At 34.4% G+C, this 20,102-nt stretch overlaps 8 protein-coding genes across 8 annotated transcripts; 6 read left to right on the top strand and 2 right to left on the bottom strand.

Annotated features, from left to right (window-relative positions):
* Nucleotides 1-104: 104 nt before the first annotated feature.
* On the bottom strand, nt 105-1,068 carry NAEGRDRAFT_61938 (uncharacterized protein; the record flags this gene model as incomplete). Its single annotated transcript, XM_002682644.1, has 2 exons — nt 105-460; nt 600-1,068. The coding sequence occupies 2 exons, from the start codon at nt 1,066-1,068 to the stop codon at nt 105-107; spliced, it is 825 nt and encodes a 274-aa protein (XP_002682690.1).
* Nucleotides 1,069-1,430: 362 nt separating this feature from the next.
* On the top strand, nt 1,431-2,024 carry NAEGRDRAFT_61937 (uncharacterized protein; the record flags this gene model as incomplete). Its single annotated transcript, XM_002682849.1, has 1 exon — nt 1,431-2,024. One exon carries the CDS (start codon nt 1,431-1,433, stop codon nt 2,022-2,024), a length of 594 nt encoding a protein of 197 aa, XP_002682895.1.
* A 224-nt stretch (nt 2,025-2,248) lies between these two features.
* NAEGRDRAFT_45476 (uncharacterized protein) lies at nt 2,249-6,643 on the top strand (the record flags this gene model as incomplete). Its single annotated transcript, XM_002682848.1, has 2 exons — nt 2,249-2,839; nt 3,287-6,643. 2 exons carry the CDS (start codon nt 2,249-2,251, stop codon nt 6,641-6,643), a joined length of 3,948 nt encoding a protein of 1,315 aa, XP_002682894.1.
* Nucleotides 6,644-6,818: 175 nt separating this feature from the next.
* Nucleotides 6,819-7,854, top strand: NAEGRDRAFT_77924 (fumarylacetoacetate hydrolase). The gene has a single exon (XM_002682847.1). It carries the CDS (start codon nt 6,861-6,863, stop codon nt 7,833-7,835), a length of 975 nt encoding a protein of 324 aa, XP_002682893.1. The 5' UTR covers nt 6,819-6,860; the 3' UTR covers nt 7,836-7,854.
* A 505-nt stretch (nt 7,855-8,359) lies between these two features.
* Nucleotides 8,360-10,272, top strand: NAEGRDRAFT_77923 (uncharacterized protein; the record flags this gene model as incomplete). The annotated part of the gene is made up of 5 exons (XM_002682846.1): nt 8,360-8,788; nt 8,904-9,224; nt 9,396-9,407; nt 9,504-9,773; nt 9,842-10,272. 4 exons carry the CDS (start codon nt 8,360-8,362, stop codon nt 9,528-9,530), a joined length of 789 nt encoding a protein of 262 aa, XP_002682892.1. The 3' UTR covers nt 9,531-9,773; nt 9,842-10,272.
* A 224-nt stretch (nt 10,273-10,496) lies between these two features.
* Nucleotides 10,497-12,940, top strand: NAEGRDRAFT_77922 (heat shock protein 90; the record flags this gene model as incomplete). Its single annotated transcript, XM_002682845.1, has 1 exon — nt 10,497-12,940. Exon 1 carries the CDS (start codon nt 10,520-10,522, stop codon nt 12,938-12,940), a length of 2,421 nt encoding a protein of 806 aa, XP_002682891.1. The 5' UTR covers nt 10,497-10,519.
* An 89-nt stretch (nt 12,941-13,029) lies between these two features.
* Nucleotides 13,030-17,528, bottom strand: NAEGRDRAFT_77921 (SAC9 protein-like protein; the record flags this gene model as incomplete). Its single annotated transcript, XM_002682643.1, has 3 exons — nt 13,030-13,114; nt 13,176-17,263; nt 17,314-17,528. The coding sequence occupies 3 exons, from the start codon at nt 17,526-17,528 to the stop codon at nt 13,047-13,049; spliced, it is 4,371 nt and encodes a 1,456-aa protein (XP_002682689.1). The 3' UTR covers nt 13,030-13,046.
* A 525-nt stretch (nt 17,529-18,053) lies between these two features.
* On the top strand, nt 18,054-18,836 carry NAEGRDRAFT_3530 (uncharacterized protein; the record flags this gene model as incomplete). Its single annotated transcript, XM_002682844.1, has 2 exons — nt 18,054-18,350; nt 18,411-18,836. Coding segments are annotated over 2 exons (723 nt in total), but the record flags the coding sequence as incomplete, so codon positions are not given.
* Between the last annotated feature and the right edge of the window lie 1,266 nt (nt 18,837-20,102).

Below are 20,102 nucleotides of genomic sequence, written 5' to 3'. Positions count from 1 at the left end.
AATTTTTGATAGAATCACCATGATGTAGCCACATGCAACACAATACAACAACAACATTCGGAAATTTAAGGATTTGGTGGTAAAAAATTGCGACAAGGCAAAAATCAATTAAGGCAATATGGTAAGCACAATCTTAGACTTTGATTAAAAAACATACCCGATAAGATGAATCCCAACGTCTTTTTGTGGTTCTTTCGTTTGAGAATGAAGAGTTGCAGCTTGTAGGGAAGGAGAGATTTTTGATATTCTCTATCGTTATTGTCATAGCCTGAAATGAAGTATCTTTCAAAGAAGGAGACACATTCACGTGCATCTTGAGTGGTGATTTGATAGGGATTTGAATTGTTGGATTGTCTTGGTGATATTGTGTTATTAGTATTTGAGTCTGAAATCTGGTTTCCTATCAATATTTCTGATTGATAGTATGGTACAATCTTTTCCACTTCGGAAAAGAGAATTACTATTATTAATAATAATAATAATATTATTATCAATGAAATCAGATCATAATGTGACAAATTATGTAATAGATAGTAGTATTGACAATTGAGATGAAAAATTCCAATATTAATATGCATGTGAAATTAATAACAACATACTATTACTTCGTTTTTGCATTCCCAAAGGTCCTGATGATGGTAAATCACTCTCACAAACTAGAGCCTTTCCATCTTCCGATATGAAACATGTTGTGTCAAAGCAGATTTTACTCAATCTTCTATTATTTAATGTTGTCTTTGGTGGGAGTGGTGGTGGCACTCTCCTTGTAGTTCCAATCGTACTACTGTTACCTGTTGTAGTAGCATTCGAAGAGTTATTAGAAAGAAGAGGACTCGTCTCATCCCACAAACCAATCACAAACACCTTTGTTCCTTCCATTGATAAGAGACTGATTAATTCTTCCTCATCGGTACTGATTGCAACAAATGTTTGCTGTCCTCGTGGTGATGTTGGCAGGAGTTTGGAGCCGTTGTTATTAGAAGATTTTAAAAGATTGGGCAATGTTGGGAGTGGTTTTCGAGGTGATGTTGGTGGCAGCTCTGAGACTGTGCGAAAATTCTTCCTCATTTTTTTAATAATTGATTCTTTCGCTTCGTAGACAAGTGACGTTGAATCCAGTTCATTTTCCGTTTGAGCACTATTTTTCAAATTGATTACTAGTATTTTTGATTACAAGTTAAAATTAAGGTAAGAGAAATTCATAACTTGCAATCTCAAAACTTGCAATCATGTCCACATATTAAGGCATGTATTGATAGAATTATGAAAAGATCAGCAGTAAAAAAAGGATTGACTCCATTCAATTAAATTATTCTAAACTTGTTACTTTTCAAAATGTTGCATGGCACTACACGAATCCTTACTCAGCTACAACCATTTTCACTACTGCATAAGTGAACTACCTGAAAGAATATTCAGATCTTTAAAAAATGAAACGCAATCATTCAAACAGTGACCGTTTTGAAGAACCTCCCACAAAGTCTATACACCAGCCTCAACAAGAAACCATTACTTCCGAAACTAGTGAAACAGAAGAAGAATATACAATTAGAAAATTTAATGAAAATTTTCATAATTTTGAACTTGAATCTCTTGATGGCCAAGAAGTAAAATTCGTTAAGGCAGGTATTACCTCTGCTCTTTATTATTTTAATGGTGGCAATCAGGATGAATGGTGTCAGGTAAATAATTTCCCTGAATTGAATGCATTTGCCTCTCAATGTGCCCAATATTGTAGAGGAGGTATTAGTAAATGTATTTATCATGTTTTTGTAACAGGGTTAGTGAGAACAGGAAAGACTACTACAGCAAGATACCTTTTTCCTTATCTACACTCTGTTCATTGCTGTAGGAGAATTAATAATTACATTGGCTATGAAGTTCATTATCTTGATATTAGAGATTTTCCAAAGAATGAGCAAGAAAGAGATTACGATTATGTGAATAGAATTCTTGTAGCTTTGTTGGTGAAGGAGCGAACATATACAACTGTCAGCAAGGAATATCTCTGCACAATCCAATGACAGAGTATTTGAAAAAAAGAAGCAATAAGATGGTTTACTTTGTATTGGACGAAATTCAACTATTATCTTCTGACGCTTTAAACTTTCTCAAGAAGGTTTTTAAATCTCCATCTCTAAAAAGTACAACAAATTTCCTTAGTATTTGGACTGGAAGTACTCAATCACTTATACTCAGAAATTTGAGAGATGTACCCGCTAATGGGTTTTCATTTTCTGATAATAACATGACCTATGACATTCCAAGATCAAGTGCAACTGCAAATTTAAGGGAAGTGGCCATATTCCATAACTACATCTTCAAAAGAAAATTTGTGGACACAGAACTTCTAAAAATCATACGAGATTCGTTAGAGGTGTATCACTGCAGTTATGTTGACCAAGTTATTTCTCAATGCAAAACTAAAACGCTCCAACAAGCCATTGCTGATCTAGTTCAACAAATATTCACCATTTATGATAGAGATATTGGTAATATTGTTAAAGGGCTAAAGCGAGAGGAGGCTTGGACAATTTTCAAAACCAAATCTGTTCCAGCCTTTATAACAGACAGAGCCCTCTGTGGCTATGGGATTAATAGTTCCATGTTCTTTGTATTCAACAAGGAGACGCGAGAGTATGAACTTAGAGACTCATTGCTCAGTTCTTATATCACATTTAGATGGGACAGTTTTTTTAACTCGAGGAGAGCTAATGATGTAGAGTATCATTTTCACTTGTTGTTACCATTCCTTTTTTTGGGTGAGTCCACCAAGTTAATTCAATCCCCCCTAGAAACTCTTGGAATAGCTAATCATGATCACAAACAGTTTGCTAAGGTACTTAATAATGGATTACTTAACAATTCTATTCATTACCACATTAAAATAATAGATGATGAGGAAAATCTCGTAAAAAAAAGCATCAAAGCAATCAGAAATGTTGTGTGTTATCAATGTGATGATTGTCCAATCCTCTATCAAGAAATTGTGATATATTGGTGCAACAAAGAACCAAGAAATTTGATCAATATTACCGATAAAATAAGGGAAATGGTTTTCTGTCAAAACTTTAATCAATGAAATAAGAGATTTCCTAAATTGAATGATAGAGGTGCACTTATTGCAGTTCAGTATGGTCGTCATGCCATCGGTCTACACAGAGGAAGTTCTGTTCATTTCCCTTTGAGCACTATTTTTCAAATTTAAAATTAAAGTTAGAGAAATTCCACCTTGTTTAACAGTTTTAGGAGAGAAAAACAATTTCCCGCCTAAAATTGTTATCAGTTAGAAATAAAAAAAATGATTCAAGGTCGAACCTCAAAAAATTCAAAACAAAATGTTCGGGAAGAGTATTTGAATTATGAGGAGGTAACTTCTACTCCCTCCCGATCTCTTGAAGTGGAAAAGGATGTATCAAGACAACTAGTTATACAAGAAGGTTCCAATTTTCAATATTCATCAAACCTTAATAATGATTTGCTTAATGATTACCTAAACGATGATTTATTAGAACAAATAGAAAGACAATACCTTTCTAAAAATACAAAAAAGAACAGATCTCCTATTTCCATAACAAAATCCAATCATACTATTCCATCATCACAGGATTTTAATATACTGTCCTTGTTACATCATTACAAAGAACCATCGTTGAATGAACAGGCGATATTAAATTCGGAAGCCCATGATAACATTAGTACTAACAATACTACATCAAGTATGAACACAATGGTTATTGAAAATATTATCAAATCTCTAATCAACAGTACTGGAAGTAATTGCCATAAGGTAATCTCGGAACGATATATTAAGGATGTAGTCAATATCAATAAGAGTAATCAAATGTGGATCACTAATATTAGTAAGACCGACATGTCGTCATGTACTTTGGAATTACAAAGCATTTCAAATACATTGACAAGGAAAAAGATAGGTCCTTGTGAGAAAGTGGTTAGAATTACAGTGTACTCATCTCATAATGGAAAACCAAAGAAATGTGTAATATCAACCTCTCATCATCCAAATTTTGGATTTAAAACGATTAATGATAATTGGATTTTTGAGAACTCAATTGACTTACTTCCAGACACGTTTATAATTCCAGAGCAGAATATTCTACGATTCTTACAATTAACATTTATTGGCTCTCATACTTTTGCCAATACACACCGCATAAAGCACGTCTCAGTAACTTTGGAGGATGCAATTGTTTCAAATAAGGATTATCTGGATAGAGTACGAATGGAAATTACAGGTATTCCTGTGGAAGAGTCAGCTTCATTCAACACAACTAGTCATCAACATAGCAACAAGGTAATCGCTCAAACGAAATCATCACTTTCACCTCAAAAAGATTCCAACCTCAATTTAAAAACCATCAAATCCGGCCCAGAGAAGAAAGAGATTATCACAAAACAAATTGTTCAGGCTCTTGATGAGGAAAACATTGAGCTTGACGAAGCAAATCCTCTTCTAAAAATACTGAACACCAATACAGGTATGGAGACACCATTAGATCGAGAAGAACCCAGCAATATTGATTCTTTGAAAGAGGATATTCAGGATTCAGACGATTTCTTTGATGAAGAAGAGCTAGAGAAGGAACTAATGCAAATAGAGATGAAACTTAACGAAAAGAAAAAGATTCTGGACAATATCAATAGTCCAATCAAAACCATACATCTCTCACCAACCAAACAGAGGTCACCAAATAGAGTATTAGAAGATGTAACTCGTTCAACTCCTTCTCCTATTCAGGTCAAAACTAGAGCAGATAATAATCAACAGTTGAAGGAGGCAAGACCGAGTGTTACATTTGATATTCCTGCCTCAACTAAGAATAATACACCTCCAAGGACTTCACCAGTTAAAAAATCAGTAACCCCCAAACAGGAACCAAAATCAAACGTTCCAAGCTCAAAACCAATCGTTATTGATTTCAACCCGTCTTTCCAAATGCAGCCCAAACAGGAATTCAACCCTAGCTCGACTCTTAACAGAAAACCAAACCAAACGTTGCTGTCTTTCATTAGTCAATTACAAAAATATGCTCCCCCAAAACCAGCCTCAACATCTACACAAAACCAAACTCCCCAAACTAAATACTCCCCACCAACAACGAACAACCTTATATTAGAAAAGCTAAACATGCAAAAAAAGTTGAAGGAAGAACTCGAGCACTTGAAACATCTGAATGACGTAAATGCAAGAAAAGAGTATACTTCCCCACATGTCTATACTTCCCCAACCAAGAATGTTCCTTTCCTTTGTAAGTCCACTCACGTTGAAGAGTACAACAATGATTCAGATGATTCTTCGAGTGATATAACTCTAACAGTCGAGGAAGATGACCATCCAATCTCTCCAATTGGAAAGGAAGAATCTGCTCTAGTGGTGGATTTTTCACCTCCACATAACCATACATTACTTCCAAATAGAAACCCACCAAGTCCTCCCTTTCGAATTGTAAATGATTTATCTCCAAAACAAGAGAATGATTTCCTCCATGATTATGATGAAAATTCTCCTCAACAATATCGAAATGATCCATCCCCAAGTCAAGAAGAGGATCTATTATATTTAACCAATGATTTTGTTGGAGAAGAAGAGGATGAACAGCAAAGATCACCATTCAAAGATTTCATTGTTGAAGAAAGTGAAATTGAGGACCATGACTTGTTAACAACACTAGAGGATGAAGTAATTGAACAATTTAATAGAGGAAGTCAGCCAAATAGTCAAAACAATAGTATTAATATTGAAATACCCAAAGAAATGGAAGATTTTCTTATTGAAGACAATGAGCAGCCCCTTATTGAAATACCAGAAATTGTAGCAGTAATTGAGGAAAATCAACCTAAACCAACTCCACCCACATACTCTGTTGTCGATGTACCTGAAGATGAGTTTAGCATTATTCAAAGCTTCCTTGATACAACCCTAAGTTCCGAAAATTCATTTGCTTTTACCCCAACTAAATCCCCTACCACTAGGCTTTCCTCACCTCTAAGTTTGTCAATTCCAAATCATAATGAGTTGGACTCACCAAGAGTTGAACTGTTAACACCAAGCAAGATATTACTCAAAGGTGAACCAAGTAGGCTTCTGAGAGTTAAGAAGGGTATTAATTGTTACTTGCACGATTATGACATTAAGAAGAAGAAGTATAAAGTCCACAAAAGAATACTCAAACTAGATAGAGACTCAAAGTGCCTTTCCATCTCTGCATCAGGAAAGTCTTTATTCAAGAAAACAACGAAAATTGAATTGTCCAAAGATATTAAGTGGATAGTTTACGGACCTTACTCTCAGGCTTTTAAGAATACTAATATTATTTATAGACCTTTCAAATGCTTTAGTATTGCCACACAGAATAAGATTTATAGTTTTGAAGTAATGTCTGAAGGTATTCGTGATGTAGATGATACCATCTTGGGCATTCAGTTCTTAATTCAAGATAGAATCAAATCCTTCAATCGACCAATCTATACCAAGTGCAATTTGATTGTTAAACGTTATCTATTGAAGAAGTATTTAACATTTACAAACACTAGCATTACGGTTGATGATGAAATGTCCTCGATAACAAGTGACAGTATTGCTTCACCTAGAATGATGAGATCTAAGAGTTTTAAATTTTAATAAAATTATAATGATACAGGTCTCAACAAATTTCCATTGTGACAATCCTCTTTATTAATAAAATTTTTATATTGTATATTTAATAACTTATTTGTTATCATTGTAAACTTAATCTCAACGACTGCGAATCTTTCAAAGCTCCAGTACCTACCAAATTCACTTTCAAAAAAAATAAGCCACCTCCATCTTTATAACAACACCCACACAAACAAGAAAAATGGTTAAATTCGCAACCTTGAAAAACCAAACCAGAGATGGCAGATTAATCATTGTCAACAAGGAAGGTACACACTATGCCGAAGTCCCAAGCGAAATCAGTACAACCATGCAACAATTATTAGATGATTGGGATAATTTATATCCAAAAGTTGAAGAATTATACAAGACCATACAATTCACTCATGAATTGTCATCACAAAATTTAATGGCTCCACTTCCACGTTCCTATGAATGGATCGATGGTAGTGCATACATTAATCACATTGTTCTTGTTCGTAAAGCACGTAATGCTCAACCTCCAGAAACACTCCGTACAGATCCATTAGTTTATCAAGGAGGAAGTGGCACTTTTATTGGACCAAATCAAGATGTTGAACATTTTAGTGAAGATTATGGAATTGATTTTGAAGGTGAAGTTGCTGTTATTGTAAAGGATGTGCCAATGGGTACTAAAGCTGATCAAGCTGGTCAATATATCAAATTGGTCATGATTTGTAATGATGTTTCTTTACGTAATTTAATTCCAAAGGAATTGGAAAAACAATTCGGATTCTTTGTTTCAAAGCCATCTAGTAGTTTCTCACCTTTTGCTGTTACTTTGGATGAATTGGGTGAATTGTGGAAGGATGGCAGATGTCATGGTGATTTGATTTCACATTTGAATGGTAAATTGTTTGGTAATCCAAATGCTGGACCAGAAATGTTCTTCTCATTCCATGATTTAATTCAACACGTTACACAAACTCGTGCTCTCACTGCTGGTACTATAATTGGAAGCGGTACTGTCAGTAATGAAGATCAATCACGTGGTAGTTCATGTATTGCTGAAAAGAGAATGATTGAAAAGATTGAAACTGGTCAATTTACAACTCCATTCATGAAGTTTGGTGATAGAATTCAATTGGAAATGTTTGATAATAATAAGGTTTCAATCTTTGGTCAAATTAATCAAACAGTTGTCCAAAAGAAATAAAGTTATTTTGCGTATCCTCAAAAGTGCTGAAAATCCACTCTGTGTGAATTGAATAATATGTGTTCAACCGAGTTTTCACACTCCCTAAAGAAGTTAATTCACTACGGTAGAATTTGAAAAGGCAAACAAGTTTTCCCATGTTCAAAATGTAATCGTCCTTTCACAATAAAATCTAATTCTCAATGTTTCATATCAATTGCCTTCATATCAATAGAAATACAATCACCAGGAATCACAATAATGCTGGTAATTAAATTTACTCTCTTTAATGAACTGCCCCACACTGTTTGTTTAAATGTATTGTGAATTCCTCGCTCGATTCAGTATTGTTGAACACCTTTTTGAGTAGTAGTTTGTTGGTTAGTTGGGGGCAAACTCAATCAACAACACCAACAAGCAACGGTCCCAACAATACATTTCTTCTTGTTTTGAGAAAAATAAAAAGGTGAATAAGGCTGCTGTTTAGCACTTTCGTAATCAACCTCTCTATAACACTCATCAGTAGGAATTGGGTATGAAAACAAATGGAACAACAAACAACCACTTATCAACAACATCACAATTCTCCGAATTTAATTCATGAAATTAGTAAGAAGAGGTACAACACTGGAGGCACTTCGAAAGTGTATGTACCATCCTTCTTTTCGGAGGAAGATTGCATAGTTGGTCTCCAAAACTATGACGCCTTTGATCAACAACCTTTACTCACACCAGACGAAGTTGTCATATCAACAAAGAATTTGATATTTGAGGTATATAATGGTGAAAATCACTTGTTGAGCTCTCTTAAGTACACTCTTCGAGTATGTACTGTGAATTGCAATTTGAACTTGTGGGTACAAGTGGAACTGGTGTGTGGAATGACCAATACTCCAATCGTTTGTGTAAAGAGTGAGAGAAAGGGAAAACGAGGTATTAAGGGAAGGTGTTGTCAAGATTTAGATGTTTCAAAGGTATGTTGTTTGGTTTCTATTTAAAGTAATGTTACTTTTCTTTTCATGTTTCTGCATGCATTAAATGATTGTTCATGTACACATCTGTCATGTATATGTGGACTTTACATAATAGCATGGCTACACAAAAGCTAAATTGGAATTCAGATTTAGAGAAACTAGTAGTGATCAAACAGTTGACAAATTCAGATTGAATGTAAATATCTTCAATGACTCTGCATTGTTACTAACTTTCAAATCTCCAAGGTTTAGAACTGTTGTTCGTTCACCTCAGAGGGGAAAAAACAAGTCTAACAAGGAAATAGTACATTTACCAAAGGAAGTGTCTCTAATCAACACAGAGATTGGAGAAGAGGAAGTTTTGGAAGATGAAAAGAAAAGGAAAAGAACTATTACATCTCCATCACAACAGCATAATGTTTCAAATAATAACATTGTAAATAATACAGCATTTCAATGGCATGATTTTAAAAGACATTACAAATGAAACATCATTCACCAACGCAAATAATCTGTTCTTTTTATTGAGCTTTGAAAATCCACAAAGAAGATTTTTTCAATACTTTTTTAAAAAATTAATAATAATAAAAAATGGTTTTGGATGAAGTCGTATTTTTGGGTAGGTGATTGCTGTGTGATGATATTAATTGTGTCATGATAATTGTTAAATGGGAAATTGGATCGGATTAATATTATTATTATTATTAAATAATAGGTGATAAGATACCCGTTGAAGTGTTGAGAATATTACCACTTCTTCCTCACATATCAAAGAGATCCCTCACTAGAGTGTTATCACTTGTTATTAAATTCCTAACTGGAGAATTATTGAAAGATAAACAAGAAGAATTAGCCATTCCACTTAATGGGCAATTAGAACGAGAATTAAAGTCTTCATGGGAAAAACAAAAGAAGAAATCTAAACATGTACAAGAACAAATTGATTATTCGATCAAGACTGGATTATTTTCAGTGATATTTACAGGTAATTTCCTATTATTTTAATATTTAAATTATTTAATATCCATTTCGAAACTATTACAAATTAATTAGGATTTTATATTATTCTTAGATCCATGATCAGACAAAGAATTAAAATAACATATTTGAAAGATCAATTGAAGGAAATGGATTTTGATGAAGATTTAATTAATTTATTTGTGGAAGCTTACGAAACAAAGAAGGAGCAATTTATGGCTCTCAGTACTGATAAAACTGGTTGGTTTAACCATATTGTGAATGTAAGGTGGAGAGTTGATGTCACTATCAGTAATTCAGTAATGAGTAAGGTTTTCAAACCATTGATTTTATTGCAATTTGAATTGTCCAATTCAAGAATTGTCACTATGGAAGTAACTTTGGAACAATTCCACAAATTACGTCTCTCAGTTGCCACCATTCTCAATGATATGCACAATATTGAAAGTCACCCAATTATGAAAATTAAAGAATAATTTTTCTCCAAATAAAACTTGTAAAGTATCCTAAATTTAACACATAAATATATTCAAAGATAACGAATAAAAAGAAAATAGATAACAATTGGCAGGTTGTAATCTGAAAAGATAAGGTGAATAGTAAAGAGAGGATCTTAAACTACTCGGAATTGTCTCTACGTTCCATCAAACACGTGTTTTTAACACTTCGGAATTTGAAAAAGAGGCTTGTTTTGCACCACCCAGCAAAAAACAACTTTAAAAAAATTCGAGAAACAACAAAAAACGAACGAGAATGAGAAAACATTCCGTGCTTTGTTTAACCCTAGTCTTGTTATTGTTGGGTACATTGTCTTTCCAACTCTTCCTGATGGGAGGAGTTCGTGCTGAAACATCATCAACAGAACCTACCGTAGAAAATACAAACACTGCTGGATCAACCTCCACAGTTACCGATGAATTGGAACAAATTTTGAACGCTCAATCCACACAACAAGAACAACATCAATTCCAAGCTGAAATTAATCAATTGCTTGGTATTCTTATTAACTCACTCTACTCTAACAAGGATATCTTCTTGAGAGAATTAATTTCTAATGCCTCCGATGCTCTTAACAAGATTAGATTCTTGAGTTTGACTGATAGTAGTGCTTTGAATGCCTATCCAGAACTTGAAATTAGAGTTTGGGCTGATACCACTAACAATATTTTGAAGATTAGAGATTCTGGTATTGGTATGACCAAGCAAGATTTGATTAATAACTTGGGTACCATTGCCAAGTCAGGAACCAAGGCTTTTATTGAAAAGATCCAAAAGGAAGCTCAAACTTCTGATTCTGCCTTGATTGGTCAATTCGGTGTTGGTTTCTACTCTGTCTTTTTGGTTGCTTCAAAGGTTGTTGTCACCACTAAAAACAATGATGACAAGCAATTGATCTGGACTAGTACTGCTGATAACACTTTCACTATTATTGAAGATCCAAGAGGTGATACTTTGAAGAGAGGTAGTGAAATTACCATCTACTTGAAGGATGATGCTAAGGATTACACTAGTGCCACCAAATTGAAGGAATTGATCAAGAAGTACAGCTCATTCATCCACTTCCCAATTTACTTGCACGAAGTTAGAACTGAAACTGAAGAAGTTCCAATTGAAGAAGAAGAAACAACAACTACTACTGAAACTACTACTGAAGAAACCACTACTCCAGAAACCACTGAAGAAGTTAAGGTTGAAGAAGAAAAGAAGACTGAAGAAACTCCAGCTGCTCCAAAGACCAAGAAGGTTGAAAAGACTGTTGAAGAATGGAATATTATGAATGAAAATAAGCCACTCTGGTTGAGATCACCATCTAACATTACCGAAGAAGAATATATTCAATTCTATAGAGCAATGACTGCTGCTACTGAAGATCCAATGATGTGGGATTTGTTCTCTGCTGAAGGTCAAGTTGAATTCAAGTCACTCTTGTATGTTCCAGCTAAGGCTCCATACAACATGTTTGATTTCACTCAAAAGACTAACAATATCAAGTTGTACGTCAAGAGAGTTTTCATTACTGATCAAGGTGAAGATTTATTGCCAAGATATTTGAATTTCATTAAGGGTTTGGTTGATTCTGAAGATTTACCACTCAATGTTTCCAGAGAAACTCTTCAACATAGCAAGTTGTTGGCCATGATCAAGAAGAAGTTGTTGGCTAAGGCTATTCAAATCTTGCACGAATTGTCTGAACAAGATAAGGCTGAAAGAAAGGAAAGAGAAGAAAAGAAGGAAGAATCTAAGGAAGGTGAAGAAAAGAAGGAAGAAGTCAAGTTGACCAAGTATGAAAAGTTCTGGAAGGAATTCGGAAAGAACATCAAGTTAGGTGTTATTGAAGATGAAAAGCAACGTAAAAAGCTTGTCTCCATGTTGCGTTTCACTACTTCAAAGACCAATGAATCAATTAGTTTGGACGAATATGTTGCTAGAAAGAAGGAAAAGCAAGAACAAATTTACTTTATTTCTGGTATGGATATGAAGGAAGTTGAATCCTCTCCACACATGGAAGAATTCAAGACTAGAGATTTGGAAGTTATTTACATGATTGATCCATTGGATGAATACATGACTCAACAAGTTACTGAATATCAAGGCATGAAGATTCAAAGTATTGCTAAGGAAGATGTCAAGTTCCCAGATGAAGATCTCGAAAAGAAGAAGAAGGATTTGGAATCCTTGACTAAGGAATTTGAAACTTTGACTTCTATTGCTCAAATGCTCTTGAAGGAAAAGGTTTCAAAGGTTACCATTTCTAATAGACTCTCCTCTGCACCAGCCGTTTTGGTTTCTTCCTCATTCGGTGTCTCTGCTAACATGGCCAGAATTATGAAGGCTCAAGCTTTGGGACAAGAACAAGGTGGTATGGATTGGATGATGAAGTTGAGAACCTTGGAACTCAATGCTAATCACCCAATCATTCAAAACATGAATGATCTCTTGAAGAATAATGTTAACGATGACTCATTGACTAACTCTATTAACCTTGTCTATGACACTGCTTCTCTCTTGTCTGGTTATGACATTGAAGAAAAGAACAAGTTTGCTACTCGTATTATTGCTAGTGTAAATTCCCAACTTGCCTATAAGAATAATCTTGCCAAGGAAAATAAGAAGGTTGAAGAAGTTAAGACTGAAGAAGTCAAGCCTGAACCAGTTGAAAAGGATGAACTTTAATAAATCTGTAATTTCAGTCATTCAATTTGTTTTGATTTGTTCGTGGGGAAAATTTCATATGAACGTTACAATATTTTCTAGTTAACAAAAATAATAAATAAATAATTTATTGGACAGTGTTTGAGAATAGGAAAATTTGAGGAATTGAAATATCATTAACATGACATCCATAAGCTGTTCAAATGAATTATAAAAAGAATGATTAATATTATTATTTGGAAAAGAAAATACTTACTAGACAAAAACTCAAATCTTACCAACTTGACAGCCACGTTGAAATTCTTATTAAATTCAAAAATGAGAGAAGCACCTGGTTCTACCTTTGGTACAGTAATTTTCTCAACAATTACTTGTGAGGCAACATCAAGACTCTTTTCATTTTCACCATATAAAAAGCTAACTCTGATATGTTTGACTTGTGAGTGAATAGTGTCTTGTGTATGAGTGAGGTTAATTCTAAAGCCAGACACTACGGTTCCAACTTCTGCCAACGATACATCAATGCAATTGCTCTCCTTAACATATTTAGATTCAGTCTTGAGTTGAACTCTTTGAATGGTTGGTTTGGCACGAAGTATTTCGTCCAAATATTGCTGCTCCTTAGGAGCAAGTGTCTCTAAGGCATCATTACCATGATGAGAAGAGGAATCATCATTAACCTTTCCATAGAGTAAAATTCTTCCAATGTGCAAAATACGAGGTGAAGTGTTAGATGGATCTCTTTCTGGTAATTTTACAGTAAGTCTTACCAATCTACACAAGTCAGTATTGTTGGATGTTCCCTCTCCATTGAAAGAGAATTCTAACATTTCATTTGCTTTAGATGCTTCCAAAGTCCATTTAGTGATGTTTTTAAACGTTGGTAACCTCTCACCGATGGCAATATCAAATATTGGAGCATCATCCTGTGTGTAACCTAATTGGTCAACCAAAAGAACCATCTTGGATAATTTAGCATATGATTGTAAAAGAATAATGATGGTAACTGTATCAATACCAGGAGGGGCATACCAATATTCCAAAGGTAAAATGTCAGGTGGGAAGAGAATTGATTCTATTGGTGGTGAATTGGCAGCTGTGTCTACAGAACTTAAAATACCACTACTTGGAAATTCTGAACATAGGGTTTCCTTCTCGTGTTTTTTCATCATTTTTCTTGATTGGGAAATTGGTGGATAGAGCTCAGTAAAAAGTCTAGTAATATTCTTGGTTGCAAGCTTGGATTTTCCAGATTCTATTGTGATATGTTCTTGAATTTCAGAAATCATTTCCTTTTGCTTGGCAATTGTTGATGAGCATTCAATACATACTGATGAAGGATTCTTCCAGTTGAATTCAATAATTTCACACTTTGACTTGGACATGCAGTTTTTACAGAATGAGTGTCTACAGTAGCGGCATGAAGATTTTCTCAGCTTGATGCTGGTCTTACACATGGAACAGGTGGAGGTTTCCATAGATTTTCTAATAGATTTCTCTACTTTGGAATCTCTGGTATATATATATTGATTTGGATCGAACTTGTCAATCTTATAGTTATTCTCTACCAAAAGATTATCTCTTTCGTGAGGACTGATATAGAGCTTCAATCTAGCAAGTTCCAACTCTAAAGAGTCTGTAAAATTCATCTCTGAGGTTGTAGTAGGAACCTTGGTTTGTACAAACTTGTAGTACTTTTCAAGGGATCTCGACTTGTCATTTCTGAGAGCTCTCAAAGTTTCATCCTGGTTGTTAATCATTTCTATCAGTTTATCTTTGACATCAAGTTTGATAGCAGTAGTGTTTGATTTGGAGGTTTGAAGGAAGTTTTCCAAACTTTCAGTACCACTTTCTCTGCTCTTCTCAAAATAGTCATCAAATATAGAATCCAAAGCATTGGCATTAATCTTGGCTTGGCTTGTTACATCTTCGATGAGAATGGCATTTTGTGGATTGTCAGTGGCAACAATGCTAGTAGGTACACTACTACTACTTGTGGAGCTAATAGCGGTATTGCTTCCTTCTTCTTCTTGGTCCTGTGTGAATTCAACTGCTGTACCATCCTTAATAATGTCACTGAAGGAGGATTCATTACGTTCGACCTCTTCTTCCCTCTCAACTTGTTTTTCCAATACCTTGATTTCCTCAGCTTTTCTTCTAGAAACTTCAACTTGTTGTTTTTCAAGATTATCCAGAACTTGTTCTACTTCGTTTTGAGAGGATGCCTTTAAAAGTTCCAAATAAAACTCCTTAGGTGATTGAGATGGATTGAGAAGTGTGTCAACTGAACCAAATACTTGAATCTGACCCATGGTCATGCAACTACAAGGAGGGATGCCATAGAATATTATTCTTACAACTCTCATCTTTGAACTTGCATCACTTCCCTCAAAATCGTAGAGTGATGAGTTTTCAGGAATTCCTGAAATTTGAGGAGGTAAAGTATAAATCAGTTTAGTTCCATCTTCACAACGTGGAATGTTAAGCTCTTGGAAACCAACAAGGCAATCATCAAGGTGAGTACCAACAAATACATCCATCTTGGAAGGAGAAGTTGAATCATTGAGACCGTGTCTAATAGTGAGAGCAAGCTCTGTCACTCTACAATAGAATGGCAAGTAAATTTGAACTTCAATAAAATCAAAATCTCTTGGACAAATCCAATGATGAGAAAATCCACTTCTTATCAAAGCTCTCTCTTCTGTTGTCTTGTATGGAATTTCTTTTGGAACTGATTTAAAGATAAATGTTGGATAGTGACTCACATATCTCAATTCTCCATACTTGGTATTGACAATATGTGATGGAAAGTATCTGGACAAGTTCAAACCCAAAAACATTTCGTATTGTTGTTGACGAATTTTGTCCTTGAGAACATTTTGAATTCTTCTCTCCACAATGAGCTTGGTATTGTTAGGAGCAGCTCCTAAGTGTTGAGCAAACTCACGCATTGGTGAAGTATGCATTGCAACCGTATTAGTATAAAGAGTGGCACATACATCTCCAACATTTACATAAATTTCTGCCAATTTGAGAAGGAGAGTAGAGTCAAACTCATCCTTTACCTGTTGAAGAGTATAGTCCAAACTCTTCCAACTCTCAGAAAAGTCACCTGATGGATCACAAAGCGAAACACCAAGTTGACGACACTGTTCTGCCAAAACTTGAATGGAATTGAAAAAACAAATGAGATTGGTTCTATCGAGAGAGTCTGCACAATTCACTCTTACAATACCACTTTGTTTTTTCCACAGCTTCATATCTACAACAGTTCCATGAGATGAAACTCTCATTATACCAGTTGTTACACCAGCACCTCTTAACTTTGGAGAAACGAGGGTCCACAACTTTTTTACAGCTTTCTCAGTACCATCGGTTTTATGAAGAGTGTGCCAATCAAATTCTAACATTTCCAATTGATCTATGGCCATCAACTTTTTAACAACCTTTAAGGATTCTCTAAAATGATGAGTCAAATTTCCTTCTTCTGGGTGAATTTCTTTTGAACGAAGTAAATTAATAATAGTGATAGGTTGATTATTGTACCTATCAACAATTCTCTTATAGTATACATCAATGTTTTCATAGGGTTTGTCAGAAATGATAATACTTGCATCTTGTACTGCATTATTGAGTTCACTTCTCCAGTGGATAGGAACAGTGCCTCTTCTCCAAACAAAAGTACTAAACATTATGTTTCCATTATATGATCTCCATAAAATTTGTTCTGATTCATATTCATTACCAGGACTTGACTTGTCATTCAATCCTCTTGCATTGTATCTTGTTCCTGGATTGAGGCAACTCTTTCTACAAATAATTGCCAAATTCACATTACCGATAGATTCAGTAGAATTGACCTCCTCGGCAGAATCTAATAGTTCATTAAAATTGAGAAGGGCTTCTCTTCCTCTTTTTAAAATATATTCATCCTTCTCTTTACATTTGACAGGTCCTGATGATCTAGCAACACCTTGGAGTAAAACACAACACCAACTTCTCATTCTAATTTTTCTAAAACTCTCCGTCAAGTGAATATTCCAACAAAATTCTTCCGTATAATCTTGGGGAGAATGGGTTGATGGGAATGGTCTTGTCAGGTCATATGTTTCACAATAGAAATGTAGGCCTTTCAATTGGAACTCTGTCATTAATTCACAATTTTTAACCTCTGCTTTAGTGATACGATGAGGATAGGTGAGTGGAATTGTTATTGTCTCAGTTTCTCTTATTGTATAAACATGATGATTAGGTGGAAGTACCAAATCCAAACTAACTTTTGTACAAATAAATAAATAGCCACAAGATCCAATTACTGTATAACCAATGATTGAGTGACATTTTCTATATAGTCAATGTAATGATGATGCTTGCATTCTATTTAAACTACCTACGTTACATTCTTTATATTCTTCTTATCTTTGGACAGAAATTTGAGAGCATCTTGAGGAGAATAGAAAAGATCTACACCCGGATGACCTGTATACAACAATTGTCCAGTATACTTTTCGATAGTTATTATTTGTGTGTCTCTTCTTCTTGAAAGAGAGCTAATAATATGAAATCCACCATTATCTGTCTCTACAATTAAATGTTGTGTCTCTCTCATGACTCGTCCAATTATTGCACAATCCGATCGTTTTCTGATGTTGTGTCGACGAGTGAGTAGTACGACAAGTGTTGCGATGTTGAAGAAGAGAAAGGGAGGATTTTTTTCTAATTTTTCTAAAAATTCTAAATTTTGTTGGTTTCTCTCGCTCGTCTGTCTCAATGGTTCAGTTTGATCTGAAGAATAAATCAATCATGAGATCTTCATATTCAAATAAATCTAATTTGCATCGTTATTTAAAAATCTAATAAAATTAAATCGAATAAACAATGAAAATTAAGTTTGAAAAAAATGAGTGAAGAAGAACAACACAACAACATGGCAGAACACAACGAAGAAGATACCACCCCACAACAACAACAACAAGGCGAAAATGCGGAGGAGGACAATGAAGAGGATTGGGAAAGTATTGATGGTTCCGATCATTATGATGACGATGTATCAATAGAGGAGGATGAAACTGAGGAGGAAAAACAAGAGGAAAATTCTTCGGAAGGGTTAGATACTAAAACTTATTCAACTGATTTGGGTTGTTCACACTATCCTCATAATTGTATGATTCAATCACCATGCTGTAAGGAGTTTTATTGGTGTAGATTGTGCCATGATGCAGAGGCATTCCAGAAATGTAAATGTAAAGTTGAACAAATGGATAGATATTCTGTGGAAAGAATTAAATGTATGAGATGTCAGTTGGAACAGTCAAGTGATAATGTAATTTGTGAAAATCCAAATTGTAATACCCAATTTGGAGAATTTTATTCTTGCACAATTTGTCACATTTATAGTAACGATAAAAATCGTTCAATTTATCATTGTGAGGTATGTCAATAATTTATTTTATCAATTTAATGACTCTGTGTGAATTATTATTATTATTAGGGTTGCAAAATTTGTAGAATTGGAAAGAGAGAGCAATTTATTCATTGTTACACTTGTGGAGCTTGTATGGCTCCAAGTCACAAATGTATTCCAAATTCAATGCATTCGAATTGTCCTGTTTGTTTGGAAAATCTCTTTTCTTCAACGAGTAGTGTTCACTTATTAAAGTGTGGTCATCCAATGCACTCTAGTTGCTTCAAATCCATGCTTAAAAACCGAGTTTACAATTGTCCACTATGCCAAAAATACATGGTTGATATTGATACTGAATTAATGGATAGAGAAATTCAAAACTCTCCCATGCCACAAGAATTTAGAAAGAAGGTTAATATACTTTGTAATGAATGCTTGAATAAGGGTGAAGCTGATTTCCATGTCTTTGGAATGAAATGTTCAAACTGTGCCAGCTATAATACTAAACAAATCATATAATTTTTAATCTTTATGAATAAAATACTTGCAAGAGTTTGATTTATTGCTTAAATACGACTCGTTAAAAGGCTGTTAAAAAAATGGCGCCTTAATTTTAAATTCAAAAAAATGAACACAAGCAACCATTCAACGGCAAATACAGCGAGGGAGCTTAATGAGAGGATTAACAACTTGAAATCCATGGTTAATAATATTCAGGCCTCTCCTTCATCAGCTAGTTTCACCATGAATTCTTCACTCTCCAATCTTTCTCCACCAATGAAAGGAAGATCTCCACACTTTGGATATTCCGATGTGAATCAAAAATCTGGTGTGATGGACAAAAACAATTGGTATTCAAATACTTATGAGGAAGATGAAGCCAAGTTAATAAGAGAAAGTAATCAAAGAATGTCTGTAAAGATATCCCAACTCCAAGATAATGTTGGAAATTATGCTGTCAAGCTTCAGTATTCTAATGACCAAGTGAGAGATTTGGAGCACAAGTTAAGAGTGAGTAGAAATGAATTGGATCAAGAATGCGAAAGAAGGAGAGTGAAAGAAAGAGAACTTCTTGAGGAAATTAGAAATCTTCAGCATCAACTAGAGGAAGTTCAATCCCAACTAGATTTGAGTGAACATAGAGAGAAGAATCTTATTGAAAGTAAAGGAGTATTGGAATCAATGAATAAGGATTTGGAAAAATCTAACAAGGAAAAGACACAATCAATCATAGATATCAACAAAGAGTTGGGCCAAAAGAAGAATCAATGTGAGGAATATCTCAATGAGATTCATGAAGTAAAAATGGCTATGGCTAATATTCAAGATCAATTACAGGATGAAAAGAAAAATACCCAAAGAATTATTGAACAACACCAAGATGTACTTCGTGAAATGCAAGAGAGACACGACGAAAAGGTAGGAAAGCTTGCACGACATATTGAAAAAGAAAAGAATAGACACGATCAAATACTTACCCATTTTAAAAAACAAATTGCAGCTCTTGAGGAAACCATCGCTCAATTTGATGATTTGCAACAAAAGAACCTTGCTATTCAAACTCAATTACAAAATTCAACTCAAAGAGAAAAATTCTACAAATCAAAAATTGACTCTCTCCAAGAAACCCTATCTGAACAAAAAACTCAAAATGTCTTGATTCAACAAAGTGTCAATCATCTCAGTAAGGAAAAGGAGGACCTTTTAATAGTTGAGCAGAGATTAAAGGTTGAATTACTACAAAGCCAACAAAAGATGGAATCTAGGATTGAAAAACTT

This window comes from Naegleria gruberi (assembly GCF_000004985.1).
Source record: "Naegleria gruberi genomic scaffold NAEGRscaffold_2, whole genome shotgun sequence".
NCBI classification, from domain to species: Eukaryota; Heterolobosea; class Eutetramitea; order Acrasida; family Naegleriidae; genus Naegleria; species Naegleria gruberi.
The sequence above is the reverse complement of the archived record's forward strand: the minus strand, read 5'-3'. Positions and strand labels throughout refer to the sequence as shown.

Excerpts from the sequence above, each read along its gene's own strand:
- NAEGRDRAFT_77924 (XM_002682847.1), top strand. The coding sequence starts at position 6,861 with ATGGTTAAATTCGCAACCTTGAAAAACCAAACCAGAGATGGCAGATTA.